Source organism: Ustilaginoidea virens, chromosome 3, assembly GCF_000687475.1.
Source record: "Ustilaginoidea virens chromosome 3, complete sequence".
NCBI classification, from domain to species: Eukaryota; Fungi; Ascomycota; class Sordariomycetes; order Hypocreales; family Clavicipitaceae; genus Ustilaginoidea; species Ustilaginoidea virens.
This window is the reverse complement of record NC_057318.1, coordinates 3,384,924-3,403,575: the sequence shown is the minus strand read 5'-3', so window position 1 is coordinate 3,403,575 and position 18,652 is coordinate 3,384,924. Positions and strand designations below refer to the sequence as shown.

The 18,652-nt window shown below is 55.1% G+C and overlaps 8 protein-coding genes across 8 annotated transcripts; 4 read left to right on the top strand and 4 right to left on the bottom strand.

The window, feature by feature from the left end:
* Positions 1 to 233: 233 nt before the first annotated feature.
* UV8b_03822 (uncharacterized protein) lies at positions 234 to 1,473 on the top strand (the record flags this gene model as incomplete). Its single annotated transcript, XM_043141320.1, has 2 exons — positions 234 to 613; positions 744 to 1,473. The coding sequence occupies 2 exons, from the start codon at positions 234 to 236 to the stop codon at positions 1,471 to 1,473; spliced, it is 1,110 nt and encodes a 369-aa protein (XP_042997254.1).
* Positions 1,474 to 2,611: 1,138 nt separating this feature from the next.
* Positions 2,612 to 4,362, bottom strand: UV8b_03821 (uncharacterized protein; the record flags this gene model as incomplete). The annotated part of the gene is made up of 3 exons (XM_043141319.1): positions 2,612 to 2,665; positions 2,730 to 3,670; positions 3,777 to 4,362. 3 exons carry the CDS (start codon positions 4,360 to 4,362, stop codon positions 2,612 to 2,614), a joined length of 1,581 nt encoding a protein of 526 aa, XP_042997253.1.
* A 2,034-nt stretch (positions 4,363 to 6,396) lies between these two features.
* Positions 6,397 to 7,008, bottom strand: UV8b_03820 (uncharacterized protein; the record flags this gene model as incomplete). The annotated part of the gene is made up of 1 exon (XM_043141318.1): positions 6,397 to 7,008. The coding sequence occupies one exon, from the start codon at positions 7,006 to 7,008 to the stop codon at positions 6,397 to 6,399; it is 612 nt and encodes a 203-aa protein (XP_042997252.1).
* Positions 7,009 to 9,076: 2,068 nt separating this feature from the next.
* On the top strand, positions 9,077 to 11,244 carry UV8b_03819 (uncharacterized protein; the record flags this gene model as incomplete). Its single annotated transcript, XM_043141317.1, has 2 exons — positions 9,077 to 9,264; positions 9,366 to 11,244. 2 exons carry the CDS (start codon positions 9,077 to 9,079, stop codon positions 11,242 to 11,244), a joined length of 2,067 nt encoding a protein of 688 aa, XP_042997251.1.
* A 461-nt stretch (positions 11,245 to 11,705) lies between these two features.
* Positions 11,706 to 14,279, bottom strand: UV8b_03818 (uncharacterized protein; the record flags this gene model as incomplete). The annotated part of the gene is made up of 1 exon (XM_043141316.1): positions 11,706 to 14,279. The coding sequence occupies one exon, from the start codon at positions 14,277 to 14,279 to the stop codon at positions 11,706 to 11,708; it is 2,574 nt and encodes an 857-aa protein (XP_042997250.1).
* Positions 14,280 to 14,917: 638 nt separating this feature from the next.
* Positions 14,918 to 15,492, top strand: UV8b_03817 (uncharacterized protein; the record flags this gene model as incomplete). The annotated part of the gene is made up of 4 exons (XM_043141315.1): positions 14,918 to 14,949; positions 15,054 to 15,069; positions 15,168 to 15,270; positions 15,410 to 15,492. The coding sequence occupies 4 exons, from the start codon at positions 14,918 to 14,920 to the stop codon at positions 15,490 to 15,492; spliced, it is 234 nt and encodes a 77-aa protein (XP_042997249.1).
* A 427-nt stretch (positions 15,493 to 15,919) lies between these two features.
* On the bottom strand, positions 15,920 to 17,126 carry UV8b_03816 (uncharacterized protein; the record flags this gene model as incomplete). The annotated part of the gene is made up of 2 exons (XM_043141314.1): positions 15,920 to 16,524; positions 16,613 to 17,126. The coding sequence occupies 2 exons, from the start codon at positions 17,124 to 17,126 to the stop codon at positions 15,920 to 15,922; spliced, it is 1,119 nt and encodes a 372-aa protein (XP_042997248.1).
* A 585-nt stretch (positions 17,127 to 17,711) lies between these two features.
* On the top strand, positions 17,712 to 18,104 carry UV8b_03815 (uncharacterized protein; the record flags this gene model as incomplete). The annotated part of the gene is made up of 2 exons (XM_043141313.1): positions 17,712 to 17,773; positions 17,993 to 18,104. The coding sequence occupies 2 exons, from the start codon at positions 17,712 to 17,714 to the stop codon at positions 18,102 to 18,104; spliced, it is 174 nt and encodes a 57-aa protein (XP_042997247.1).
* Between the last annotated feature and the right edge of the window lie 548 nt (positions 18,105 to 18,652).

Below are 18,652 nucleotides of genomic sequence, written 5' to 3'. Positions count from 1 at the left end.
CCAATGCCGCCTCTTCTCTCCTCGCTCTCCCTCTCTCTCTGTCGCCTCCCCCGCCTCGAAAGTTTATAATCGGGCCCTGATTCCACCACCTCTGCGTACTCCAAAGGGTCGTCCGTCTCACCTCCAGCAGGAATCGCTCGCAGGACTCGCTCGCAGGACTCGCTCGCAGGTCTCCCTCGCAGACTGACTTTGCACCTTGCTTCCGTCTCATGGTCGCATGACTCGGCATCGGCATGCCTTTGTCCCCGGGCCCAGACATGTCCGACACCACGGCCCGTCGACTGAGCAACCACTTCTTCCGCTTGCCCATCGAGCTGCGCCATCACGTCTATTCGTACATTGTCCCGTCCAGAGTCCACGTCCACCTCGGCAAGAGAGGCACCCTCTGCGTCTCGACATGCGTCAATCCCGCGTCCCGCGGGGACCGTTTCTGCTTCGACCGTCGATCGACAGGTGACCCTTCCGCCGAGGTCTGGGGACGCCGTCTCAACTCCTCCTGGGGTAGCCATTGGAGATGCGAAGAAGTCGCCTTGGCCTCGGGACTCGACCCGGTCGACGTCGGCGCCCACCACCATGACTCGGCTCGAGCGCTGATGAGCACCTGCAAGCAAATGTAAACCCCCCCCCCCCCCCCCCACCTAAAGGCTCAAACCACAACCACAAACACACACCCCCCACCCGACTGCGTTTCAAAACGGCAAATGGGAGACGAGGACGGATGCTGACCTGCCCTGCCCTGCCAGATACCAAGATGTCGCGTACCTGATGGCCGTACACCTGGCCATCCACATCACCGACATTGCCACCCTCGACTTCCTCCTCGACCCTGCCAACGCAGCGGCCGGCACAACCTCCGCCAGCAACCTCTTCGCGCGCACCTTCCCTCTCACCCGGAACCTCACCCTTGCCTTCAGGCTCTCACCCAAAGTCTACCAGGACATAGCGGCGCTTTCGTCGCAGCCCGAGCTGTCCAACGGCCCGTCCCCCGCACACATGTGGATGCGTGTGTGGCGCAAAACGGCCGGCATGGCTTCCCTGCGCACTCTCGACATCACCATCGACCACGGCTCCAAATCGTCCTGGTCCACGCTCGACGAACAGGCCGTCCTGTCCACCCTTCTTCCCCTGGCCTCTGCCCCCCCGCGACTTGCTCTGACCATCCACGTCCCGCACTCACCCGCCTCGCCGGCACCGGGGCCCCGATCCGAGGGCCGACCGGACCTCATCCCCATCCTATCGCGAGTCGAGAGATACGCGAGGCAGCGGTTCTTCACGGAGAAGAGACAAGACGGGAGCGTCGGGTTAGTGTACGAGGAGGATGCGCAGAAGATGATGGACATTCCGGGCCAAGATGCAGCAGAGATGCAGCGGGCCGCTGAATGGATCATGCACATTTGGTTCCAAGGCGTCGACCTGGACTACCTTGCCATGACGGAGTCGTGCGACGGCGGCATGAGCCACGTGGGGGCATGACGAGGGTGTTATTTTTGCAGACGAACAGACAAGTTGATGAATCATGACCATGACCCGGGGGGAGGGGGGGGGGCGGTATATATTCGTATCTGTTGGAGCTGTAGCTAGGGAAAAAAAAAAAAAAGGCCGAGACCAGGCGCGTTTTTCCAAATAAAGCGTGTATTTTGCAACCTCCTCACCGTCGTGGTGGCGTCGGGCTCTTGTGACGTAACGAGTAAATCCAGCTTCAGGAGATCTCGCGGTCCATCACCATTGCCGCACCGCTGCCAGGTGATGTGCAAAATAACGTAAACCCTGTCAATCAAGCCACTAGGAAATGCAACATAACAGAATGGTCAGGGCGCACAACCAGCCGTGTTTCTGACCGATGCTCTTTGCCCCGAGAATTCTCAACCTCCGCTAGGCCGTTCATGCCTCATACCCATATCCCCCAAAGATACGCATTAGCAGCCATTTGCATCGTACTACGGGTTGAGCCAAACGGGCGGCGGTGAATGGTTGTCTTGGTCCCATCTCCCTGATCAAACCAGCGTCACGAGAAACGGCACCCATCAACTGCAGCCTGGGTATTTATTAGTGGAGCCAAACCATGCTAGTTAATCCAACCTGTCTACAGTCCATGTCGAATCAATCTCCCGTATGCGTCTGGGTGAAGCGTCTGGGTGAAGCGTCTGGGTGATGTAGCCATGTTTCTCGTCTCGACTCTGCAGAGGCACCTTGGCTATCCTAGCCGATCATGAGGATGATGTCCGTGTCCAGACTGGGATATTTCACTTCAACATGCTATACCACTCTGCCGGACAGCAAAAAGTGAAAGGCCCAACGCCATCGCTGTGCCAGAAAAAAAAAAAAAAAAAAAAAAAAAAAAAAAAAAACAAGAAACGCCTTCTTCTATTCTAATGCAAAATCGAACCAGTTTGGGCCATGCTCCACAAAGTATAAATAGAAACCGAATGGCGATAAAGACAACGGTGCACGCGTGCGAAGCTGCATCTACGCAGTTTGTTTGTAAATTTGCTCTTCTTTTCGAGGCGGAAAAAAAAAAATAAAAACAAAAAAAAAAAAAAAGGGGGGGGGGGGGGGGGGGGGGGGGGAACACAAAAGCACCCTTTGTCGTTGGTTCCCAGATACAGAATTCCTAACTGGTGGTCGTCTTTTGAATCGTTCCAATATCGCACCAGTTGCTGACGGGCTACAAGGACATGGTTAGCAGGAACTAAATACGCAATCTGCATGGGGCGGCGATTCGTGCTCACCAGACAACTGAGATACTTGCACCAGCTGCATGTGCGGTGGCCGTTGTAGAAATTATTCAGCAAATAGATGAAGACGACAATGACGGCAATGAGGAAGCCAGCTCGGACGAGCCACCATGCCCACCAGAGTGGCTTCCGGCCCTTGTAGAACCCAATAGGGCTTTTGAGAAAGCCCGGCGCTGTCTCACCACTGCTTGGATGGACAGCGGAATACGAGGCCGCGTCGCCGCCAGCCATCTTGCGGCGAAGCGCGTTGGGGGAATGCAAAATGCAGACGCCTAGGGCAAGTCCCATCAGGAACCCGCCGATGTGCGAGAAATTGTCCAGACCGGGCAGCAGACCCAGTACAAACGAAATCACCATGTCCATGATGATGAAGACGAGATCCTTGACCGGGTTTCGGCGCTCGCCCCACGAGTACAAGAGATCCAACAGGGTCAAGGCGATGATGCCGAACAGAGAGCCCGAGGCTCCGGTAGACGCGATGCCCGGAGCGGCAAAGTTACCGCCCATGACAAAACCGAATATACCAGCGCTAATGTAGACAAGGAAGAATCGTATTGAGCCGATAACCTGCTCCATCTCTTTGGCCAGGGTCAGCTGGAGCAGCAGGTTGAAGCCAATGTGGATCAATCCGGCGTGCATAAACATGGGCACGATGAAGCGAAACCACTGATTTGGCTGCGGATCCTGGGCGGCATTGTTGAAAGTCGGATTAGGCACGCCGCCAAAACCACACACTTCGGAGAGGGGGCAGAACTGATCGCTTCGAGTCGCGTTGGGGCAGGGGAACAGGACAGTAACATTGGATCCCTGGATTTCCTCGACGTTGTGCATGCAGGGGACGTATCGAGCGCCCATGTTGATGAGGACCCCGGTCGACGGCCCAATCATGGGGTTGAATTGGGGTCTGATCATGATGGGAGAACCAGTCAAGACGGCTAGAGAACAGATGCGGTCAGCAATCCAACGCACATGCTTCATCAGCCCATTGACATGACAGGGGGCTTGCTTTGGCAGGAATGGGAGAGTAGGTCGTCAAGGTACCATTCTTTACCACTTCGCCGATGAAGACGCCGACTTGAACAATGCTAAAAACGTAACAGACCCAGGGGATCCCCTTCTTGCCAGCCAACATGCCCAGCTCGCCGACCCGGACACCCTTTTTCTTCCTTCGGGCTTGAGCGGCCGTCTCATTTTCTGGCACGTCGTAGATGTGGTCGACTACGTCGTCCGTCTTGCCGCGCCGGTCTTGGAGAGGAATGTTGTCCTGAGTTGTTGACCTCGCCGGGCTCGGGCCACCTTGGGCGTAGTACGTGGTATCGGGCCAGTTTCCGGGATGCGGCAGACTGTTGCTGCTGCCGCTGCCGCTGGCGTGGTTATCGTCAAAAACTGTGGCAAAAGGCGACAGTGCCGTCTGCTGGTTCTGGCTGCGAGGTGCGAGGGCGGTGCTGCTGCTGCTGCTGCTGCTCCCGACGGCGTCGTATGGTGTTTGCACCGGCAAATGGCTATCTGTGGACGGATGGTTGCTGTACTCGGAAGAATGGGGAGGAGATGCACGGTAGCTGGGAGGATGGTGATGGTGATGGTTGTTGTTGTTGCTGTCTTGATAGTACTGGCTGTTTGCCGCCATGATGGGCGACGGCGATGGGAAATTCGCGAAAACTTGCCAAGCGCTAGACGGATGCCGACGAGGACGAGAGTGGAAGCCCGCGAATTAGGAGGCAGGGAGATGAAATAATAACCGAGGCGAACAGAACAGTTGGTTACCCCAACGACTGAGGGCTCCGTGAAAAGCAGTGCGTGCTAGCGCCAGACACGGCTGGAATGCGACTTGACGAACCAGGCCCAGGCCCAGGCCGGCCAGGTGAGCTCAGCTGATGAATAAGTTGCCACTGCCGTCCGTTGCCAAACCAAGATGAAGACGTCGAAAGCGGAAGGCTGATTGATGCGTGTGGTTCGGTCCGAGGTTCGATGATGACGACGAGTTGGGGGGGAAAAGGGGGGGGGGGGGGGGGGGGGGGGGGGCGAGGGCGAAGTCGCCCCAGTTGGGGCTGTGTTTTGAGGAGCCACCGAGCCGAGCAGGCAGAGAGAGGCAGCAGCAACTTTCGACTTTTTTTTTTTTTTTTTTTTTTTTTTTCCCAAATACAGACACCAAAAAACACCAAAAAAAAAAAAAAAAAAAGGAAAAAAAAAAAAAAGGAAGAAAAGGAAGAAGGAAAAGAAGAAGGAAAAGGAAAGGGGAGAAAGAAAGAAAGAAAGGAAAAAGGAGAGAGCGCGAGGTCAGGGTGAAAGGGGGGGTTTGGGGGAGCAGAGGGGGATGCGAATCCCCGGCGGAGTGAGGGCAGCTAAAACTTGAACCAGACCAGACCAGACCAGACCAGACATCCACGAAAGACAGACGGGTATCCGGACTCTACTGCCGTCGCCAGCGAGCTGCAAGCTGGTACCAGCTAACCTGCTATTTCTAGCGCAACCTGGCAAGTTGCAAGTTGCAAGTTGCAAGTTGCTTGCGGCAACCAATTGATATGTACATGTTGACGTTCTGGTCTATGTGGTCGGTCCTAAATTTACACTGAACCGCAGGGGTCCAACGCCATGAACCTGACGGGCAGCACGACAAGCACCACCACAGCACCACAGCACGGCAGGACGAGTGGATGAGTTGATGAGTTGATGGATTTTGGCTGTCTGATTGCCTAAACTATGGCTTGCTGCAGCCTGGCTCACTCAGACGTTCTGCAGCACCCAGCTCGCCCGCGATTCGATGTCGCCGACCGAGTTACTCCGTACCAGACCTTAGGTGGTAGGTACCTCCCTCCTAGGTACCTTACCCAAGGCAATAAATACAGTAGGTACATGGGTTCCTAGGAGCTAGTTACCTTAGGCAGGTCACGGCGCAAAAACGTCAACTACCAGTTGACTCCCGGCCGGGCAGTTAGATGCAAGTTGACGGCGACATGGATAATGTTCTATCCGAGAACGGACAAGGCAACGCTCAAAGGCTCGTCTTTTGTGGCATTGACACCAACGTCGCCCATTCATCATTCCTCGTTGCTACTTTTGGAAAACCAGGAAAAGGGACTGTGCAGCAAGCCAAGCCACAAGCGACGCATACACGACACTACCCACCCATTTCGCATTTCGCATTTCGCATTTCGCATTTCGCATTTCGCAGTACGCAGTACACAGTTTGCAGTTCGCAGCACTTGGCACCGGAGAGGTGCTATTCCAAGCATGGCAAAAAAAAAAAAAATGAAAGATTTCGCGCATCTGTAGAGTGTCATCGTACCTCCATGGGCCTCAGTCGTTGGCTGGCTGATCTTGTCACAAGGCATCAATCATCTTTCTTATCATCGCACATCACTCGCACCAAAACACGTCAATCAAAGCGGACCCTGCGCAGCAGCAAGACAACTCAAAAGGCGGCCGGCCCCGCCTGCTTAAAATCCTGCAACTGCAAAATGGAAACAGATAGCGAGCCGTCATCTACGATGGCTAGAGATGGCATGCTGGCCAAAAGACGTGTCGACAAATAGCTGGTAGTGACTGCAGTGTCTGCAGCGTCTGTAGCGTCTGTAGCGTCTGGTTGCAACAGAATCAATACATGCGCTGGCACATGGACATGCGAGCTGGGCCGCCCGCCCACTGTCGTCGTGTCATGCCGTCACTTCTTGTCCGATGCGGCACTCGATGCGGCAACGGCACTCGGAGACTGCGTAGAGTCGGAGCCCCCATCTTTGGTGCCCTTGTTCCCGTAGCGGCCGTTCCATACGTCTGCAATCTGCTCCATTATGATGCCGCTCAACCCCTTACCTTCTTCCATGCTTCTTCGGTGCTCTTCGGCTCTCCTCTCGGACCAATCCTGCGCCTCGCCCCCCATCCAGATATCCTTGACCAATCCAGCCGTCTTGTTCTTATCGCCCCCTGGTTGTCCTTGCTTCCCGGCAGCCGCTTCTCGCTCTCTCTGCTCCCTCAGGAGCCGTTGCGTCCGTCTCGCGCCCTCGGGCAAGTTTGGGTCCAACACGGCGCCAACTCTGCTGCCGAACCGTTGATAGATGGATTGGCCCGTGTAATCGTAAGCGAGCCGGTTGGTGGCAAGGGACAGGGTTCCGGCGAGCACGAAGAACCGTACGTCGACCTTTCGGGGCGGCAGCAGCATGGCGAGAGGCGTGATGACTGCTCCAGCAAGGGCCAGGTTATGGATGATGCGGCTGCTGCTGGGAGGGACGGGACTTGAAGGAGGAGTCGTCTCTCCTCCAGGCTTGTCTTGTGACATTTGAGTCGGCGGCGGCGGCGGCGGCTGGCGCTGCGCGGCCAGATCTTGGTGTGCAAGAGAGACGCTCGACGTGGCAAACGCTTGCGAGATGCAATGTCCCGATGGCAGCAGATGCCGGATGCCGGATGCCGGATGCCGGATGCCGTATCGCAACAAAATGACGGGATGACGGGGGGGCCGAGGTTGGGAACAGAGAAAGATGCACGGTCAACGGCTGCAGACAGGAGGTTGCGTAAGTTGGCTGTGGCTGGGCTGGGCGTTGAAAAGTTTTAGCGGGTCCCGCTGCGACAAGCGCCATGCTGATTGATGACATGATGCTCGAAAGCTCACACAACATTGAAGCCAATAAAACCATTGCAGATGCCAGCCGAAAACAACTCAACCTTTGCAAGTATAGCGAGTGCATGCAGCATTGGACAGCATCGTCCTTTTGCATTTTTCATTCTTTCATTTCATTCTCTTCGCCTCTGGCCGGCCCTTCTTCCCCCCTTTTGTTTTTTTCCTTTTTTTTCTCCTTTTTTCCCCCCTCTCCCATTCTTTCTTTTCTTTACATCCGACGGACATTCCGTCCCTCAAATGGCGGGCGGCACGGCACCTTGCTGTCGAAAGATGCCCCGGCGGAAAAACTTAATTCTCTGCGCTCGTCGCGTAAAAGAGTAGCTGGGAAGATACATCAATGTCATGTCCTCTTCATGTTCCTCCGTCAGTCAAGCGGCTCTTGACGTTCTTAGAGCCCCAGCCCTTTCCCTGCCGTCGTCGGCACGGCATTTATCGATTGACCAAACCCTTTATTTAGGTAGGTACCTAGGTACCTAAGGTATGCAGGTACCTAAGGTACATTGGCTGGGTCGTGCTGGTTTTAGCTTTAGCGCATGCAAGTAACCAGCAGATTACGGATTACATGTAGCGTCATGCCCGTTTATGGGCCGTCGTGGCGCCTGGGTGGCGCCTGGCTGGGTTGTCGACCCTCGCCCCTCACCCCCCACCATCTTCGTTGACGGTTTCAGGTAGGTGCCACAATGTGCCCCGCCAGGAAAATCTACACAGTACGGAGTATGTACGGAGCACTCGGGGACCTCAGGTGGAAACAATCCAGATCATATGACGCTTGGCAGGTACTGAGGAACCTGGCCTGGTTACCGAAGGAATCAATATCAACTACGGACTAAAGGAACATTGAAATCAAACCCCGCAGGCATCCATCGTACCTACCTCCTAGCGACCTAGTTCACCCGACCTACCAAGCATCAAGGTACATGCCTCCTACCTAGGAGGTACCTAACGGGTTGATCCATGCAAGCTACCTCCTTAGGTACCTACCTAGGGTACGGTGGGTCAAGTTCCCGCCTCACGTTGACAATCTGGACAGTATCAATGTGGACGGAACGGACAGTGCACAGTGGACAGTGGACACTGACAACTTCTTGACGTCTGGTGCCTCTTTTATTTACTCTTTTACCCCTCGGGCCAGGTCTGGTCTGGTCTGGTCTGGTTGAGTTGATTCTGAATATCATCTGCGCACCTCCATCCACTGTCACTAGAATGTTCCAACTCTGCCACTGCATGGTCCCAAACCTCACATGCACATATCCGTTACTTCGGACGTGACTTTTCTGGTCATAAAGTTTCAGCCCACAATTTGAACACTATGTACGTATCCCCGGCCAAGATTCCATCATCTTCAGCGCATCGCCCTCGCCGACGTCGTCAATCAAGCCGGCTGGCTGGCCTTCACCTCCCTTTGCTTGGCCCCTCGCTTATCGGTGCGCTAAATAACGTTCCGCTAATCTCAACCTTCGTCTTCCAAGTTCTCTCCCCTGGATCCATCTGCTTGCTTCACTCCCTCAAACCTTTGTTAACGCTTCCTGTTCGTAGCAACTTGCCGCACCATCACGCGGACCGCCGCCTCATCTGCCATTTATCGAGCCCAACGTCTCGATTCCCGTCCGTCTTGAAGACAGCGACCTGCATAATACGCGGGAGAAGATTCGTCATGGGAAGGTTGACTGACTCTCCGAGGTCACGGTGAAGAACATCCTCGGGCCGTCATACATTGCGACGTTTCAAAATGTCTGCTTCGCAGACGTCGATTGTAGGTTCCTTCAAACCATCTACAGAGAGAAGCAAGTCTTCCACCTTTACCGCCTCCAGTTCGACTTCCAGAGGCGAGGGTCGGAGCCACTCAGGGGATGCACATCGCCCCGGGCCGGGACGACGAAGCAATGCAAAAGTTAAGACGGGATGCATCAATTGCAAGTAAGGGACATATCTCTCACCGGTTGCCTTTTGTCTTTCGTCCTTTTTTTTTTTTTTTTTCACGTGTCGAATGCTAAGTTTGATGGCATTTTTTTTTGCAGGCAGAGACACATCAAGTGTGATGAGCTGCGACCTACTTGCTCTCAATGTGCGCGAAGTAAAAAACAATGCACTGGCTATCCGCCGCCAGCACGCAGTGCCACATCCCTGATCGACATCAGGATTGCTCCAAAACCAATTTCTACCGTTCGACCTCAAGCTGGAGGCTCAACTGCTCCCCGTATTGGCATTGTCAAGCCAACAGTCTTGCCGCCTCGACGTGCAAACAGACGCAAGCTGCAAGCATCGGCGGCGCAGCAGCAGCTTGTCGTTGCCTCAAACACACACATCCCCATGATATACCAGCCCTCTGCCGGTCTCGGGTTTCAGCAGGCCGAAGGATTATATTTTGAGCTGTTTCGCGTCCAGGCAGCGCCAGAAATATCCGGGTATTTTTACTCCAGCTTCTGGGCACAAAGGGTCTTGCAGGAATCCCATTCCGAGCCCGCCATTCGCCATGCCGTCGTGGCCTTGGGAGCCCTGTACAAAACTCTGGAGCAAGGTTTTCATCTGGCCACGTCGCCCCCGCTGAAGAAGGATGCGCTTAAGAGTACTTGGTCGGCGCATTGGGAAGTTGCAATCAAGCAGTACTCCGACGCCTGCAACTCTACTTTGCTGCTCACCGGGCAGAGTCTACAGTCGTATAGAATACGACTCATGGCTAGCATACTCTTGGCGTGCTTCGACTCCTTCGTCGGGGATCATAAACTGGCCATTCACCAGATACGAACTGGTCTTGGGCTACTTGAACAACTTCAGGCCCAGCATCCAAATCATCGAAACCCCAGCCCTGAAAGCAAGGTAGAAGACGAAATACTTGACATGTTCACTCGGCTGGCAATACAAGCAAAGTCATACGACATGGCGTTCCATTTCCCAGAACCGGACGTCATTCGTCTCGCGCCACAACGGCAGCAGTCCAGGGGGTCCTCGCCCATCTCGTCAGACCCCGGTTCTCCCGGCTCATCTTCCAGCATAACCATTCCGCCTCGTTTCAGCTCGTTGACTGACGCGAGAAACGCTTCAGACAGGCTGTGCGAGAGACTGGTCAGGTTTATAGAACGCCTACAATTGGCCAAGAATAACAAAAGCAACGTTTTGCCTGCCTCTTGGGTGGAATACGGAAGGGACCTCAAAAGCCAGCTCGACGCTTGGAGCGAGGCATTTGAAATCATATTCCAAAAACGCCTGGACCCTCTAGTAAGCCACACCGAAAAGGCGGGAATCGCAGCGTTGAAGATGTTTCAAATCAACACCAACATTTTATTCCTAATGATGTTTTGCGACACCGAAGTCCAGTTCGATGAATTCAAGCCGCACTTTCAAGCCATCGTGGACCTCGGCTGGGAAGTCGTTGGTGCTGAGGAGAAGAAAGCCGCAGCACAGCATTGCCAAGCTGGCGAGGCTTACCAGCATCAACACAGAAGCAGCAGCAGCAGCAACGCCAACGCCAACACCAATGGGACCTTCAGGGCCGGGAAACCCTGCACAAGCCACGTAAAACCAAGCTTCTCGGCAGACCTGGGCATCGTCCCGCCCTTGTTCGTCGTTGCTACAAAGTGCCGCGATGCGAGACTGCGACGCCAGGCCATTCAGTTGCTGCGAAGCAGCGCCAGGAGAGAGGGCATGTGGGATAGCGAGCTAGCAGCCAACATTGGACAGTGGGTGATGCAGGTCGAGGAGTCGGACGAACCCATGCAGTTCCAGCCAGGAGTCATGGCGTCTTTGCCGACGAAACCCATTCCAGAGGAGAGGAGAATCATGGTCAAGTCGGTTGACTTTAATCTCCACTACCGCCGTGCCGATCTTCGCGTAGGCACCAGAGCAGTGCACGAGGGGCAAGCCGACGACAGGGTGAAAACAACCACGATCAGTTGGTGATTGGCTCAATTGCTTGCCAAGCTCACTCAAGTGTGTATACGTGCCTGTCCCAAATTGGCGCACGTCTCTTTGGCCAAGGCGATAAAAGGCCGTTTCGAATACGTTGCTGTGCACTCTTTTCCTTGTGGGGAAAGCTGCCCAGTGTAATGGAACTGAATTGAAGTATCACGGAGGCATGTTTCGAAATAATGCTTTTGGCTGCTTTCCTGCTGCGAAGCCAGTAGAAAATTTCATGTCACCACAATTACATCGCAAAAGATGGAGGAACTCGAGGAGTTTTTGCTTCTTGAAAGAAGGGTTTGAGAAGAAGACTGAGAAGAGAATATTAAACACCTCATTTCGATTACAGCCGCCCGTTTACATTTCGCCCTGTCAGACTCCCACAGGTAGCATCCAGCAAAACTCCCGAGTATACATCGTGTGGCTCCCTCATCGAATTTCCAAAGACAAGAATGAGTCATTCAAATGGGAGGTAGTTCTTCTCTACAAATAGGACACTGCAGTCTGAAGCGTAGCCAGCTCTCCAGACAGGCCGTGTGGAAGATGTGCCTGCACGGCGTAACCATGTACAACCTCCTCGCGAAGACACTCGACACGGAGGACTCTTCCTCCCCGGCCTTGACGACGGGGACTTGGAGGTCCTCTCTACAGACAGCACAGTCAATGGACCGCACGGCCCCCAGCCTCTTTTCCGAACACGCCCCACCCGACCTGTCCAGGCGGATCCCCTCTTCGGGCACGGCCAACCCGATGGGCAGGCCGCCTGCCTCGATGTTGTCCTCCCTCAGAATGGGGTGGTAATCCCAGGCGTCCGGGGCCCAGGACACGAGGACGCCGAGCCGCGGCCCCAGGATCTGCTGCGCAGCGAGAGCGACGAGCTGGACCCAGACCCAGCCGCTGAGAAAGAGGAAAGCCGGCACATCGGGTGAGGCGTACAGGAAGTTGTCTTCCTTGACCCAGAAATAGGCGAGCGGTAGGAGTCGGAGGATAGATTGGCCGACGACAAAGGGCCATGCCAAGGCGCGGCGGCAGTTGCGCAACATGTTGCGGTAGATTTGCGGCACCCAGAGGGACAGGTAGACGAACGCGCAGGCGTTGAGGAAGATGGAGCGTGGGACGGGGTACCAGGTGGACGACGAGATGGCGAGGAAGGAGACGCAGAGGGAGAAGAGGATGAAGCGGCCGATGATGGCTTGGAAGGTGAGCGTTTGGGGGGCGGGGGGGTTCGTCGGGCGAGGAGCCGTGGTTGCGCCGGGCACGGCAGATGCAGCCGCGGCGATTTCGGCATCCACATCTTGGTCCGAGGGTACAATGATGGGCACGGAGACTGTCGGGGTGAGAGGTCGAGCGGAAGCGGCTCCGGGGCCGGGGAGGAGGGATGCCGTAGCCGCCGAGGCGTCTAGGAAACGAGCAGCAGCCGGACCTGGAGCTAGGGCCGGCGGCGGCGGCGGCGTCGGGCCTGCGGAGCTTGGGGATCTGTCTTGCGTCGGTTCCCGCCGAGGTCTGCTTTCCGGGAGCTGAACCTCGTGTATCTTGGCCAGAAAGCTGCCGCCGATGGTCATGCTCAAGAAGGAAGCAAACATGAGGGCCAGCGTGGGGAGGAAGGTGGCGGCGGCGGAGGAGACCCATGTAGCGGCAGCCGTGAATGTCATGCCGTCGACGATCAACATGATGCTGATGGTTCCGAAGCTCACCCTCCCCATGGTCGAGGGAGTAAACGACTCCTTCATCTGGTCTCTCAGCAGGCGGACCTGCCCCAAGACGACGAGTGCGTAGAGCAGCAGCCAGGTCTTGATTTGGTGGGTGAGGACTTCAGTCTTCATGCCGATGAGGTGATTGGATTCGCCGGGCGGGTAGTCGGGTGGTCCCTTTGTCTCGAGGAAGAAGGAGCAGTCCGGGGAGTAGATGACGGCGGACATCTTGAGCTTGGGGATGCGCGGTATGGGAGCCCCGACGGGGTGTTGGAGTTCGGACTCGATGGCTTGCAAGGTGTCTTGCGCGCTGGGGCGCGAGACGGAGCCGGGGCCGGGGCCGGGGCCGGGGCCACCGTCGGCGGCCTGCGCGAGCGGCGGGTGGACCTGAGCATACATGATGTATTCGCAGTGCGGCGAGGGATACGCGGTATACATGGGATTCTCCGTGTCGGAGTTCCACGGCATCCTCTGGTCCGAGTAGACGTGCATGTGCTTGCGTCGAATCACCTTGGCCAGCGTCTTGTTGAGCAGCCTCTGGCCGGACTGGAAGAAGTCGGGCCCGGGAGCCAGGTGCGGCAGCGCAAAGATGCCCTCGAACTTTTCGCTCGTGGTGGTCATGAGGATGACGCCCCGTCGCGGCCAATGGACACCCCACAGCTTCATCTCCCAGCTGAGCCCGGAGCCGGTCGTGTCCTCGACCACGGCGGTGCCCCTCAGGCTGCGGATGACGCCGCCGGACAGGGGCGCCATGTCCGCCGCGAGCTGCTCGTACCGGTTGAGGGTCTTGTTGCCGCTCAGGCGCAGCATGATGCGGCCCGTCTCGCCGGTGACGTTCCTCGCCCACGCGACCGTGTGGCCCACCCACTCCACCCCGGGCACGCTGGCCGTCAGGTTGTAGCTGTCCAAGGTGCGGCCCGACGAGCCGGACCGGCGGACCCATTCGCCGTGGACGGTGCCCGAGGCGTTGGTCCACAGGGCCTCGTCGTCGTCGGCGACGGACGGAGCAGCATGCCTGCTCAGCCGGAGGCCCTTGGCGCGGAAGGCTTCCAGGTCGTCCCATGCGAAGCCGTCCTGCTCTCTGAAGCCGGTGAGGTTGAGGAACTTGGCCTCGTCGGCGTGGCGGGGCGGGCCCTCCCGCGTGGTTTGCTTCTTGGGCGAAAAATCACCCCATCGGGTGGTGTTGAGCACCGCGAGGGCGTCTTGGTACCGCGAGAGCCGGCCGACTGCGACGTCGGTCGGCGCGAGGGACTGGCTCCGGTAGTCGCCTTCCGGGAAGAGCAGCCATATGAGGAAGACGATGAAGAGGATGACGCCGGCTGGGTTGCGTGCGGGAGATGGCATGGTGAAGAAGACCAGGGCGTCGCCGTAGACGAACCGGGGCCGGGGTGCAACATGAAGGGCCCGTCACGCAACCATGTCTGGTTTCTGCACTGGTCTTGGTCTTGCGCGGCCCGTGGACGATGCGTTGGATTAGATGGCCCAGAGCGTGTATTGATTCCTTGGTGATTGTATTTCGAGAGGTCAGTTGATGTTAGGTTTTTCCATTTAGGGGGGGGGATTGTGAGAGCCGCGAGGGAGTGTTGGGACGAGGCGCGGCTTATCCAAGTTGCCGCCCCGCTGTGAGCAGCTCCCAGGGTAGATATGTACCTAGGTACATGTGCCGTTGACATGGCCCACTGGCGATGGCAACCACGACTGGTGGTGGGTCGTAGGCACACAGTGCGGTAGGTACCTTAGGTACCTCCTAGGATACCTTCAGTACCTAAGGTCTCTAAGAGGTATGTACTTATCAATTCATCGGGTCAGTCAGTGTGCTCCGTACCGAGTCCGAACCGCCGCCACTGCACACTGTATCATCCTTCTTGCCCAACAAACTTACCACAAACTTACCAGGCTCTTCTTATAAACGCCGTACCAAACGTACCAAACTTGTCCAGTCCTCCCTCATACTCATCAGTATCCATTCACTATGCCCTCAAATGACCCAGATTCCTCAGCCGACAAGTCAACCGTAGGTTCTTCCACGTCATTTCCGCTCCCTCTCACCCACCGTCCCCGTAACCCTCTTCCCTCCCTGTTTGCCTCAGTTGCCGACCGCCGTTGAACCAACGAAAGGGAAACCCACGAGCATGTTCGTTGATACAACCTCCCGAAGGACGCTAATTGCGCGAAACAATGATTGCAAAAATAATAATAATAATAATAATAATAATAAATAACCCTCGCTAGCCTCCTCAAGACCCCAACGCCGATGTCTCGGCTGCGGTGGAGGATCTACTAAACACCTTATCAAGCAAATTCGCCAGCGTGTCATCCGAGATATTCGCCAAGAGTAAGTCTTCACCGGATGGAGGAGAAAAGAGGTAGAGAAGGAGGGTTGCTTGCGGTCGCGTCATATCTTCGGGACCCTCCGCGGGCTACTGTTGGAACCTGAAATTGTCGAGGAAGCTGACATGCATGTATCCAACCAGTGGATGAGATGTCTCGCAGATTGGACAACTTGGAGGCGGCTTTGCAACAGAATACATCCAAGGAGGACTCCTCCAAACCTTAGACCTTGCCATGATAGGCTCTGTTACATGGAACATCTCAATAGAGAGAAAAACTCGTCTGGCCGCCGTCTCGCCCGCTGAGAGGCTTGCCTGATGGGACGCAAGGTTCAGCTTGTAAACAGTCATCAACTCCTCAAATTCAACGCTTGCACATCGTCATCTTCTTTTTAGTAAACTGGATAGTTATGCTGATAGCCATGGTGTGTTGTTGTTGATGTTGTTTTTGTTGTTGTTCTTGTTGTTGTTGTTGTTGTTGTTTTTTTTTTTTTTTTTTTTTTTTTTTTTTTTTTCTCTCCCGTTTTTTCTCTCCCGTTTTTTCTCGCCACCCTGTTTCCTTCCTAGCGTGGACAAAGAGTCGCCCCCTGGTTGACATCATGACGGCCTACTCGCCCTTTTCTAGGGGCCAGGTATCAAATAACAAAATCATCCCTACAACTCGTCCTTGAGCTCCTCGGCCTTCTCAGCAACTTTCTTGGTGAATTTTCGGAGAATGTTGGTCTTGGTCTGGATCTCGTCACGTTTGGACGGGGCGAGGCCACCCTTGGCCAGAATGCCCTCAAGTCTGGCAAGCTCCTTGGCGACATAGTTGTCGCTCGACTTCAGCTTGTCAAAGACGCGAACGTAGTACTTGGCGTACTGGTACTTGGCCCCCTCATTAAGCCCCGCCGCGGCCTTCTTGACTTCAGCAGCCACATCCTCCAACGTAGCTCCATCAGTGAACCTGGTCACCAACGAGTCGAGAGCAGCAATGGTGCCAGCGACGGCATCAAGTGCACCTCCGACCAGACGGTGAGTACCAGCTTCCTTGTTGACAAACTCCACCAGAGACTTCTCGTCGCGACCTCCGGAGTATATCTCGCCCTTTTTGCTGCCAGCGGGAAACCACTTGATGGTGGGGTAGGAGGAAACGTCGTTCTCCTTCGTGACAGCCTTGCTGTTTGGAGACTCGGCATCCACCTTGGCAATGACAACGTTGGCATCGTTGGCGAAATCGACGGCAACACTCTCCCAAACTGGAGCCAAATTCTTGCAGTCTAGAAGCACGTAAAGCAAAAAGTCAGCCAGTGTCCCCCTGTAGATGCGTGGTCTGATACAACTCGGCAAGGCTGTGGAATGACGTACGACCGCACCAGGGAGCAGTGAATGCAACTAGAACATTCTTCTCGCCTCCAACAGTCTCGGGAAATGTCTTGTCAGTGAGCATAACAACCTCGCTGGGCATCTCCAGCTTCTTCTTGGGTTTGGCAGCAGTGCGTTTCGTGATGAAGTCGGTCAGGCCCTCCAAGTCTCGACCGGAGTCGTAGTCTTCAGGCGTGTCCGACTTGCCGTCGAAGAACTTGAGCGTGGGGAAGCCTTGAACGTCGAATCGCTTCCCCAAAGCCCGCTCAGCATCGGCGTCAACTTTGGCAATCTGCACCTGGGCCTTGGCGTGTTCAAACGCAAGCCCAAGCTCCTCGTACACAGGAGCCAGGCTCTTGCAGTGGCCGCACCAAGGCGCAAAGAACTCGACGAGCGTGGGGATTCCCGACTTGAGCACAACGGCGTCAAAGTTGGCGGGGGTGAGGTCTATGACGGCGGACCGAGCAGTCGCAACTGCGGCCAAAGTGGCGAGCGCGAAGCTCTTGATCAAGAGCATGTTGGGTCAAACGTATGAACCTGTATAACAAAGATGGTCAGCTTCGCCGCATTAATTTTTCTTTCCTGAACCTATAACAAAGCGTTTCAATGTAGGAAAAAGAAAGAAGGAGAAGAAGAAGTTCGGGAAACCCTACTATAATCAATGACGGGTGAAGTAAGAACAAGTAGCAGTCGTTGCAAAGCCAGTTCACTCGCACATTTAGAAACGGGAAAGCCAGCTTGCAATGGGCTGCATTCAGCATTAGCGTCGTCACTTCGGTACGTACATAGTAGCCTGCTTCGCCCCACCAAAGCTCCCTTGACCAACTTTCTGCAGGGGTTTGCGATGGAAGCGCCCACTTTCACACTCACGTGATTCTTCACGCTTTTTCAGAGTGCACAAAATCCAGCTTTGCCAGAACAAAAAAGAAAAAATGCCGACCCAGTGCACGTGACTTGGCCGGTCGTGGACCAAGCTGGGGCTGAGAGCCCTCCCAAAACGCCAGGGAGGCGCCAATCCCACTATGTGCTAACTCTGCGAAAACGCCGAAATATCCTACCATTCATCCCCCACGACGAGCTTTCGCACCTCAACACCGCAATCATGTCTCACGAAAGCGTCTGGAACTCTCGCCCCCGCAACTACGGCAAGGGCTCTCGCAGCTGGTATGAAAAACACACAAAACCTTCCCTCCACCGTCCTCAAGTTTTCCCCTCGCCCCGTACTGCCGTGCCGTATCATGGCAACCAAATCCTTTTCACCCCCACCGAAAATCACAACCAGGACAGGTTCTGCCCGCTATCCGAAACACTTGCAAAAATTTCGGGCTGTGAAGGACGAACAAGTTTGGGGTGAACAGTTTTACTAACTTGGGGATTCTCCAGCCGCGTCTGCAAGCACAAGGCTGGTCTGATCCGCAAATATGATCTGAACCTCTGCCGTCAGTGCTTCCGTGAGAAGTCCAAGGATATTGGCTTCGTCAAGGTAAGGGGCTAACTCGAAAAAAATTCTTTCGACGAGCGACTACCCAATGTCTTCTGGATTCGTACAACTTTGTCAGCCGAAGTACTGAGGGCGGTCGCTCTGCGGATTCCCCAAGTTCTGCGAGGCTAACGCTTCTCCTCTTTTCAACTACAACAGCACCGATAAACGATACATTTAGGCAAATGAAGGGAAAAGAATGACCAAAGGGGGCGAAATGGTCTGTCACAGAAAAAAAAAACACGTGGAGGATGCATGGCCTAGCGCCGACGCAGCAAAAATTTTCACAAGTCAGCGGCCGCTTGGAACCGGAGTTTAATGGCTTGCTTGGTTTTGAGGGAGATGGTGTATCTGGCGAACATCCTCCGAGGATAGACGATTATTCATTTACATTGCACCTATTTGCACATTACATCATTCTCCATCTGTGTCAGGCCGTAACTGGTATCGATCTCGACTTGATGTGAATCATCGTCGTTTTCTTCCCCCATATTTCAGGACATCAATCTACAATTCGCCTGGGGTTGAAATTTACAATACCAAGTCAATAGATAAGGCTAAGA